The following is an 11,068-nucleotide window of genomic DNA, read 5'->3' on the forward strand; positions in this document are numbered from 1 at the left end:
AATAAAGGTATTGACCCTGGTGATGTGCAGACGGATAAATAGGGTTGGCCCCCTTGGGCTCCTCTTGTCACCATCTTTCGCGCCTTCTGCTCTGATTTCTCCAGCACCATCACCCCTCATGCCTAAATCGCCTACTATCCTCGTGTGGTTCTCATCAAGTTCTATTGAGAATAAAATACCGGATTGTTGATTTTTACCCAATTCAGAACGTTTGATCTCTCCATTCTCCCTCTCCATGATTTATCCCCTACAGATTATTTCGAATTATTTTAGAATGATAAAGCTTCCATAAATAACGGAATAGAACTACCCCAACGGTTCAATATACAAGACCAATACAAAACAAAAATAAATAATTCTTTCTCAATCAATAATCAATTGAGAAATGGAGATCCAGGGTGAGAATGTTTGAAGAATTTCACGCTTGAGAGGATATAAATAAATAATTATGGGTGAAGGGGAAGAAACCCTTTGAAATTTCGGCCCTTGGGTACATAAAATAAGGTAAATAGATAAAATGTGTCAATTGAGCCGTGAAAAATGAAGAACGGTGTAACCTGACGGCTGGCACGCGTCCACCCTCAGTTAATTATGCATCCTCGGTTAATGATCTGTTCTTTCCACCCCTTTTCCCGTCTTCGTCACGGTGTTCGCACACAGAAGGCATTTACTACTTATCCGGAAGTGATAACGTCGTAATACTCAACCGGCAAGACAGATTATTACTGACGGTGTTCAGTTACCATTGCACTGCGTCTGAAACGAGATATATAGACAGAATATATGACTAGGGTGAAGCCGGACTGAATTTTTCATTTTTTTTTTTTTCAATCCACTCACCTTGAGGCGCGTTCCACCGAGACAGGTGCACGCGCCAAATTAAATTCACTCGGTGTAAGAAATTCGAGGAGAAATTGTAGTTTATCGCATGGTTTACCGTTGCATATCAACTTCCAGGGGGAATTCATTGGCTTCAACACTTGACACTTTTTTGCAATGAGTTTATTAATTGGGTGGAATAATTCGACCTAACACGCCCGCGTTTTTAGAAAATTATTCTCTGTACTGGAATATGACGGAATTTTTCAACGTCAGATCAGTATCCACTAGCATCTATTGATGAGAATATGACAGTATATAATAATAATTAATCATGTGCATTTGACATTTTAATTATTTCAATTATTATATTGAAACGTTGAGTCATTATTTTCATTCAAATCAGACTAGAGAGTTTTATATGTATCATTTAATTAATTTCAATAAAATTTTAGATATATACTCGAGTATATAGGTCATATATATATAATATATTCATTACATCAATATAATAACGCAAAACGCGCAAAACGAATTTCAAAAAATGATAAATTCCATTTTTTCAAAGGAGAGAGTAAAATAATGAATTTTGTATTATTCGGTTTATATTTGGATTAAGATAATTCACTATAATGATCGCTTTAACTGAAATGCTCCAGGTGAGGAGAGAGATCTTCAGTTAAGTCAGACGAGCTTTGAGCGTGCAGCATCACTACTTCGGCGGGTTCCGGAGTTCACTGTAGCTGCAGCACTGCGACAAGAGGAAGCTAATTCCGGTACAATCGTAGCCTTCTCCCATGGTAATAATAGGTACGATTTCTCCCCTAAGAATGTCCTCATCACGAAGAAAATCCCTAGGAAAATGCCTGAGCAAAACGATGTTCCAGGTATTTGGAGCTGCAGAGCAGCGGCCGAAAAGACGAGCTCCGTCTTCATTACGTATCCCGACGTGACGGTACAGTTCACGTCGAGTCATTTCCATTTCGTCTTGCTGACGGTGCGTGGCACAGGGTTGCCCTCAGTATCAGTGGCTCGCAGGTCGAGCTACTCGTCGATTGTCATCCACTTTACAGACGTCTACTCAGACCTGGACCACCAGACACTAATTTTACTCTGCCACAACTTCAGCTCTGGGTTGGCCAGAGAAATGCCAAGCATTTTCTATTCAAGGTGATTTATCTATTCCGAATCAATCAGTCAATTATATTGGCTAGGTGCAAGCCTAGTGTTCTGAAAGTTCAATAAGAAGTAGGTTGGATTCCCCGTTGAATCGAAAATCAGTCATTCATCGCCATGACTCAGCATGGGTGAACCCCATTAATGCCCTGAACCCTCGACACTTCCTGCATCATAAGGGAGGAAATGGCTCCTGGCTAATGGCCCGTCGAATCATTTCCATTGTGTCATTACAATCGCACGCTTTCCTCTTTGAAATGCACTTATCCCCTCGAGTGCGAGCATCTTTTTATTCATATTCTTTATGTCCTGACAATAGGGTGCACTCCAAGACGTCAAGCTAATTCCAGGCGCCCATGGATATCTCTCGCAGTGCCCCCAGCTCGACACTTCCTGTCCAACCTGCGGACAGTTCTCAATTCTTCAGAATACTGTTGAACAACTCATGCACAATTTAAACGAATTGACTCGTAGGGTAAATATTTATCAACGAATTCAATCGATCTGAGTATCACAGACGTATTTCCTTTTAGCTAGCTGCTGCAGAGGGTAGAATAAGCAAAGTCGAGGAGTGTGAGTGCCAAAAATCGTGCAGAGAGAATGGTACGGTGCATGATGATGGGGCCACATGGGAAAAAGGCTGTCAATTGTGTTCTTGCGTTCATGGGGAGATTGAGTGCAGACCAATACCCTGTGCTCCAGTCACATGCAAACATCCGGTTAAAGCTGAGGGGCAGTGTTGTCCGGTTTGTCTCAGTACGTTTCACGCATTTATTCCACTTGTATTGGTTCATTCGAAATTATGGCTGATTGCAATTGAAATTATCGAATTGATTGATCCTTCAGAACAATGCTACACCCACGGTGTCATTCTTGATCATGGGGAGAAGCTGTCACCGAAACAATGCCTCGAATGCGTGTGTATCGACGGGGCCTCCAAGTGCCTCCAGACCAGGGCAAAATGTCCACCATTACCTTGTTCACCCAGTGAGCAAATCAGTGTGGCTGACGAGTGCTGCAAATTCTGTCCAGGTACGACTGATCAATTGACCAGGAAATATTTTTTAAAACCTTGCTATCGCACTCAAAAATCCACTTCTGAAATCATTCATATTCTAATCAAACTAATCAACTAAATCACAGGGATCGCCATTGATTATTCACTGAATAACCAATTCTGAAGTGTAATTAGAATCTATTAATGAAAAATTCATGGTGATCTCTTCCGAAATTCCAATCGTAACTAATAATGCTGATTAATCCCCTTCAAACGTCATGGATTAACACAATAACCAGGGGTCGACTATTGCGCTAAGGGCCACAAATGTCATACAAATGCCTCTTGCCTGAATCTCCAGACGACCTACGCCTGCCACTGCAATCTCGGCTTCCAAGGGGACGGCCAAAACTGTCATGGTACTAAAAAAACTACTTATCAAAAGATGAAGCTAAAACTAGCCCAACTTTTTCGAATGGAAATGTACAAATTCTTATGTAATTATGTGTAATATAATTGTACGTAATTGTTCGACTGTCAAGGTTTACAGAATTATTCAACTCTCCACTGACTTCCCACTACCGGACATTTTGCTAGTCTCAGCTTCATTGCTACCCGTAAAAGCAACCCCCAATCCTGTAAATAATACAATAACCGAATCGATGAATTTTTTATCAGATGTTGATGAATGCAAACAGCAGGGAGGCTCTGAGGGCCATCACTGCAATGCTAATACCCAATGTGTTAACGTCGTTGGATCGTACACGTGTGAGTGTCTTCCTGGGTATCACAGGGTGGACAAATTCAACTGCGCTGAGTTGGACGAATGCGCTACTGGGCAGCACTCATGCTCAGAGCATGCTACATGTGTCAATACTGCTGGAAGTTACTACTGCGTTTGTAAGGAGGGATACACAGGGGATGGATACACTTGCAAACGTAAACATCCAATAATTTCCTTTTGATTAACCCGAAGCATTCAATATAATTCATCGAAGCGAACACTAGCCCAGAATTATCAAACGCTCCATTGAATTAATTGTCAAATTCCAATTGTCAAATATTCCAGACATTCCCTCTTACGAAATAAACCTGTTCTTGTTATTCGTTGAATTTTGCGTTGACACGGTTGATTAACATGTCCATTGAAATTTAAAGCTGTGTGCAATGAGACCTGTCAAAATGGGGGTGAGTGCATAGCGCCTGGCAGATGCTCCTGTCGTCGTGGATACATTGGCAACAGCTGTGAGCTAGATCTGGACGAGTGTGCCAGTGATCTTCACAGATGTCACCATTCATCGACGTGCTACAACATGCCAGGATGGTACTACTGTCGTTGCAAACCCGGATACAGGAGTGCATTGCACGACAGCAGCCAGGGCACCCAGTGCCTGGACATTGACGAATGCAATGATCAGACTCTGGAGAGGAGACACACCTGTCATCCAACTGCCAGATGCATCAATACGGATGGGGGATACGAGTGCGCTTGTCCCAATGAAGATCCCATTCAAGAGTGCAGACTCAGTGAGTCATCAATTTTTCTTTTAATTCCAATCGTTTCTTCTCTCTTTAATTCATGTTCTCTTTTTTCTGTTTAGGCTGCTGGTTCGAGGATAGGGAAGTACCCAATGGAGATACCCTTGCTCCTACTGGCAATCCCTGCAGGCAGTGCACATGCAAAGATGGTGTCATCAGTTGTAGAGATCCCATTTGTGACTGCAGTTTACCCACCAGCAGAAGGGACAAATGCTGTCCGCAGTGTGATCCTGCTGCATCATGCAGACATCAGGAGCTTCATCATCTTATTTTTAGAAGCGGGGAGAGATGGATTTATCAGTGTCAAACGTGCGAGTGCCTGGTATGCAATGATTAGTCTTTGAAGAAATAATTGTTCATTGTTTCAGAAAATTTTTTTCGATGATTGCAATTGCCTAATTGTGGATTCGTGTGAATATTTTATGGAGGCGATCAGAGTCGTGATTTAATTTCAGTATTGGGAAAATTATTTCCTCCATGGAGAGATGCAATTCATTTTGTTATTAATCGTTTTTGGGAGCTGTGGTTTGTTCTGGAGCTTTAATCTTTCTTATTCTGTCCGTGTTTACATTCGATTGAAACCCATTAACACTCGATTCCACATCAGAGTTATCCCACTGACTCATCGATATCGCGACACAGACCATAATGCCGTTATAGGACAAGTTTTACACAACTCTCGACGCGCCATGTATTTCCATAAATGCCCATCGTAGATGTAACAGGAGCCAGTGTAAAACTTGATCCGTTAACTTTTTCCGCCCATTTGTTTTTCAAGTTTTTATTTTACCCTCGGGGGTACCCTCAGGGGTATAAACAATGCTGAGTTATCAAAAATCAAATGAAACTCAAATAAAACTCAAATGAAAAGTGGCCGGTGAAACTTTTCCGTATACAGAATTCCGTTATAGTTGCACTTCTCCTCAATTTCTTCTTCCCAATATCTTTCGGTCCCCCGAAATAAAATCGAGAAATATATATTCTTTCGTATTCGAATTTGCTGTGAAAAAATTCAGCCTACAATCGCAACGAGCGAGTGGGGGTAGTTGCATATAATCGGATTCTTTGAATTCGCTTCCCCTAGGGCCCCATGCGTGGGACTATAACGGGAGTTTATTGTATTCTATGTATTTTATTCTGGGGTCACAAAATAAAGTAATTCTCCTCTGAATGTTTTGTCAAGTAGAAGAAATATCAAATTTTGTCAGTCAATTAGAATTCTGAAAATTCAACATTTTAGACATTCGCCAAAATATTAATTTCAGTATGGAGAGATAGACTGTTGGCAAATGGAATGCCCCCCTGTGAGCTGTCCAAATCCAGTAACCGAGGATGGGGATTGTTGTCCACGTTGTGAGGATGATCCGTGTGCACGGGAAATTCACACGAATATTACCGCTATCGCAGCGTCGAGTCATCCACGACCCTGCAGTTATGCTGGTATTATTCATGACAGTGGCAGCTCTTGGCAGGATCCGCATGACAAATGCACGACCTGCGAGTGCAAGGTAAGGGGGCCACGAGTCAACTTACCGAAACGTATTCATTATCATTTTATACTTACATTGTCGCTTAATCCATGAATTGCGATACCGGAAAATAAAATCAGGGGGTGATCGCGATAGTTCCAGTATTGATAGACCAGTCATGAATATGGATACATATTTCAATAGATATTTACGCTCTTGTCACTTAATACATAATTCGTTATGGTGTGATAATCTGATGTGAATAAGGTCAGTAAACGGAGTGTATAGCGCCTTCGCTTTGACCAGAAATCCAAAGAACATCGAAAAATCCTGCCAAATGCTAACAAATATCGTGCAGTACTGTTGTGCCCAAAAAAATTTGCATTATATTTTTGTAATCATTTCATAAAAGTTCAATTTTTAATTCACATTCACAAATTAACAGTAAAAGATGATTTTTTAATTATGTAAATCAGATCAAAATTTGGATCCATGAATTCTCAACTAAAAAAAAACAGAAAATGTCTGCAAAAAGATTTTTTTTAAATGGCTCACTTCGTAGGAAGAAGATGAAACGCATTGAGATTATTTTTAAGGACATCAATAATTTTAATAATATATGTAAAAATGCGAGATGGAGGCGTCGCCATCTTGGAGACTTCTTGGGTAGTCAAGATGGCGGCTCTGTCAGCTGCCTTACACTATCGAACATTTAAATATAAATATTTTATGATGATTAACCGCAGGAAGGATTTCCTAACAGTACTGTACAGTATATCGATTTGCATTTAGTACTCCACGATTTTGCCCTGAATATGCAATTGTTTTTTATTATAAAAACGCGATGCTAAGTGACTAATTAGCCGTAATGCTTCGAACAGAACAGACATACCACAACAACAAGACATCGACACGATTGACTTTAACAAGCATTATTTATTTAAATTGGAAGATGATTTTTTTTTGCAACACGAAAACATAGTTTGATGAATTGATTTTGAATTAGTGAAATATCGGTAGGTAATCCTCGTTCGTACGATACAGACTTCTGTTTCACTCAATACCTGATTTCATTAACTTCTTCCTCATCTAAATGTTTAACTCAAGACTGTGGCTATGCGCTGGAGCATTAATTTCTAATAATTTATTGAACTGATAACTGCTAGTTGATTATTTAACATAATATTTTAACATTTAAGTCGCTGTAAAATGCGATGCATAGTATCCTGACAGGGGCGTTCCCAAGCTGTAGCAATATCAGTGTTCTTTTCATTTGAATTTTGATGGATATTATTTGATCAAAGTGGCATCATAGTTTTATAATTATCCATGTCATTCGTTAATTCGATACAGCAATTAATATGAAAAGAATGAACACTAGTTATGCGGAAGTTCGAGCGATCGATGCCTGATAAAATAACTGCTGGCTTGCTTTTTGAAGCTTTCATCGTCTACCAATTAACATCGAATAATTATTTAATCAATTCAGATATCACGATCGCACGTGCTTTCGGGTCGGCCCTGCATGGATAATTAGTGCTAATTATTTTTATTTTAACGAACTCGATCGAACATTTTCCTCTCCCTCACCTGTAGACTATTGATTCGTAGATAATCAATAAATAAATCAATTAGTAAAGTGAAATGGGCCTTTCAACCATCAAATTCCTCTATTCAATTGAGTACATAAGAGTAAAAACAAGTTACAAATTATCCAAGTAATCTCAATTACATTTTATAGATTATTCATTTTCCTCGATTACAAAAAAACTCACAAAGCGCATGAATAAAAGGAAGACGATTCCAGAGTCCATTTCGCTTGACTGTAATAATGATTAACAATAATGAATAATCATAATTAGAGACTTTAGTAGTTAGTTCGATTGACTGATGATCATTGACAAATTAGCGTACATTAGAAAATTGATAATTAATTGATAGTAAAATGTTCGAACGGGTTCGTGCAAACACATCATCCTGAATATGCTAACAATAAATAAAACCCCGTGATAACTAACCGATTAACGATCCTAACAATGGGTATCCTTGCAGGTGCCGTACTGCGCCCAATTGGTGAGCAATAGCGCGTGTTGTGTGCATCGGTAATCACATCACTTCTACCTCACCTATATCTTCTAAAACCTGCCTCTTTATTTTTATTTACTTTCAACATTAGATCAGCTACTTGAGCTCAATTTTGCAGGCCTGCTTGTCTCATCCGTCCCATTTCAAAGCTCTCTTATAATTTTCCTCATTTCTTCTCTGACTCGTAATTCATCGACAATATTAATTCACCCTCAATTACCTCTGCTCGTCGCACGGAATTATAACTCCATTTAAATAATTACAACTGTCTCAAGAAGTTTGAAGAATGTTTTAAAGATAAATCGATGTAAATTTTGTAATTGAGAAAAAAGGGAAGCCCTGGGTCTAATTTGCACGCTCTGAATGGTGGCATGATCGTCTCTCCTCATTTATATCATTTGATAATTGCCTGTACTTAGCACGCTAAATCACCATTATTTATATTCTCTTTACAATAACTCTAATACGAAGATATGAACCGTTGGGAGAAATAAAACGCACGAGGAGACGCCTACATATTCGCATTATTTTCTTGCACAGTTTATTACACTCCATTTTTTTATTTGAGTTTCATTGATATTCTTCTGGGTTTTTTTATTGTCAAACACTCGGGTCTTTTTTGCACACTCCCTACGTCTGCATACATGAAACAATATTAGAAGCACACAGGCGCTCTCAATCCCTACTATGATGACAAAACTTTGAGGGAAAATCCACAGATCACTGTTTTTTATGAAATATCTCAACTCCTAATGAATAATTTCACTCAAGTATTGTCATCACGTAGACTAGTTTAGCTATTCACGGTAAGATCCAATACATACTATGAGAATTCATTGTTTTGTTCTGCCTCCCCCCCCCCCCCAAATTTTCAAATTTTTACTCGTTATGTCTAGCATGTATCTGTAATTTTGTTTACTGAAAATCTCTACTGAAAATTTAACCCTGATGATTGCTTGAGTAACGAGAATCAGCAACAGAACGGGATTGCCGATTGACCCTGGAGAGGAATCAAGAGGGATTGTGACGTTGATTCCATATTAAAGTAAAACAAGACAAATAATCCACGGGAGGTGACAATCGATCAATTGAATATTATCAACTGACGAAACAATGAATCACATAATATGTGTTTTAGTCATGCCTATTGACAATTCATCTGTCTGAGCGAAGGTCAATTTTGTCCAATTCTATTCAATAATCAGGTTCAGCTGCATAATGGTATAAAAGGCAAATTATGCTCGACATTGATTTTCAAGTAATTTCAAAGGCACAATTACAATCATGGAATACCCGTTAATTATTTAAATGGATGTATGTTTATTTGAATTGACAAAATTCTCCTTGGAGCAGAGAAACGTGAGTTGGAGTGTTGATACTCTGGGGACAAAACTGACTAACGACTGTTTAACTTGCCCCGTAGGACGGTCAATTATGCTGCAGCTACGATTATGGCTGTGCTGGCGATTTGGGGAATGGGAATCCCTCATTCCCTCCTAGAAAGTCTGATACTACTCTTGTGCTACATAGCACAAACACTCCGAGCGCGTATATCGGTGCATCGAAAACAGCAGTATCAACGATCGTACCAATCGACGATAATAACCAGCGATTATCAACGAGAGGCATTAGAGCCAGTGATAACTCACAAACACCAACGAGAATCATCAAATCAACAGATACACCATCAACAGCATCACCAAAGACATTCAAATCATCCGAGAAATACAACGATCAGTCAATTGGAATCGGTAAATTACGTGGTATCACCGAGAATTTCATTTCATTCCCAAAGACACAGCCATTGCGTCGCAATTATGTGGCCACTGCATCGAGCCAATCACCACGGAGGAATAATATTGTAATTGGCAAACGCAGCAACATTAATGCTGGTAGATCCGGTTATATTGCTGCAACACGACCTGTTGGTAGCAGTGATGCTACCTGAGGTGATGATCAAAGCTGCTGCGTCCAAGCGCTGACGAATTAACTAAATACTAATATCGACGAATTACGAGTTACAAACGGGTCAAGTCATTCCACTTGGGGGGCTAGAGGCTGCAACGCAAGTGCCTCAATGGCGATGGGAGAGAGAATAATTATTAATAATTATGAAATATTAATTTGTTCACGATTTTTCCATGACAAGGAGAATCGTTTTCACTTTTTTCCTTCGACGTGGAAATTTTATTTTCCCTCTATTCATTCTTTATTGTCAGTCTTTATCTCCTTCCCTCGACCCCCTTATTTTTTTTTTTGTAATTTTGTATTGTTTTGCCGGTAGATGAATAACGGAGAGGCATTATATTATTGTAGAGGACAATGTGTCGTGCGATGGTTGTAATCCAGTTTTCACGGGGAAGGGAATTATCACTGGGTGACCATTTAATTACTGGATGATTCGTCATTTTATAGGGAACACAATTTGTCGTATGATTCGTAAGCTCAGAGTTGAATTTATTTAGGGATTTTTAGAGCAATAGTGGTGGATTGAGTGCACGATTTATCATGTGTAATCGAGGATTTTTCTCATGTTTGTAATTGCATACAACGATGAATAGTGCTTGAACCGATTGTCCCAGGAATTGATGAGGGGGTGAAATTTTTCTTTCTTTTTCAGAGGAAAATACTAGTTGGAATATGAATTTTTTGTCCCGCCCGATGAACGCGCTGGACTCGCTCGATCGGTTTTTTCCTCGGTCATTCATCCTGGAGTTCCCCGCTCAACCTAAAGGAAATTAATTAAGGTACTTCCTCAGTTCTTGCCCAAAACGATCGACTGCGTAAATTCTTATAAAGAAATATTGAAAATGTCATTTGTACAGAGTCTTATGAGAGTTCTTTTCCAAGTGACGAATAATGCGCATCATACAGAAATATATCTCTTCACTTTTATTATTTAGCTCTATTCTCCTCAATTTAGTTCTCAAATTTTTTCTGGAACGTCTAATTTTTAACTAATACCGCCCCCGCCCCCGCCCCT

General features: G+C 39.3%; 1 protein-coding gene across 5 annotated transcripts in view; it reads left to right on the forward strand.

Moving 5' to 3' along the window:
• The window catches only part of LOC105268499 (protein kinase C-binding protein NELL1-like), a 36,383-nt gene extending 25,327 nt beyond the window's left edge, over positions 1-11,056 (forward strand). The window contains exons 3-14 of one of the 5 annotated variants that reach the window (XM_011308106.1): positions 1,479-1,629; positions 1,707-1,989; positions 2,315-2,470; positions 2,529-2,751; positions 2,842-3,027; positions 3,292-3,411; positions 3,671-3,931; positions 4,151-4,519; positions 4,594-4,853; positions 5,797-6,039; positions 8,053-8,073; positions 9,509-11,056. In XM_011308106.1, coding sequence (XP_011306408.1) covers positions 1,479-1,629; positions 1,707-1,989; positions 2,315-2,470; positions 2,529-2,751; positions 2,842-3,027; positions 3,292-3,411; positions 3,671-3,931; positions 4,151-4,519; positions 4,594-4,853; positions 5,797-6,039; positions 8,053-8,073; positions 9,509-10,033 — 2,798 coding nt within the window. In that variant the 3' untranslated portion in view covers positions 10,034-11,056. Of the gene's footprint in view, positions 1-1,478; positions 1,630-1,706; positions 1,990-2,314; positions 2,471-2,528; positions 2,752-2,841; positions 3,028-3,291; positions 3,412-3,670; positions 3,932-4,150; positions 4,520-4,593; positions 4,854-5,796; positions 6,040-8,052; positions 8,103-9,508 lie in introns of all 5 variants that reach the window. The other 4 variants (XM_011308108.1, XM_011308107.1, XM_011308109.1 and 1 more) reach the window with 4 other exon arrangements.
• Positions 11,057-11,068: the final 12 nt, after the last annotated feature.

Source organism: Fopius arisanus, unplaced genomic scaffold (assembly GCF_000806365.1).
Source record: "Fopius arisanus strain USDA-PBARC FA_bdor unplaced genomic scaffold, ASM80636v1 scaffold00058, whole genome shotgun sequence".
Lineage (NCBI taxonomy): Eukaryota > Metazoa > Arthropoda > Insecta > Hymenoptera > Braconidae > Fopius > Fopius arisanus.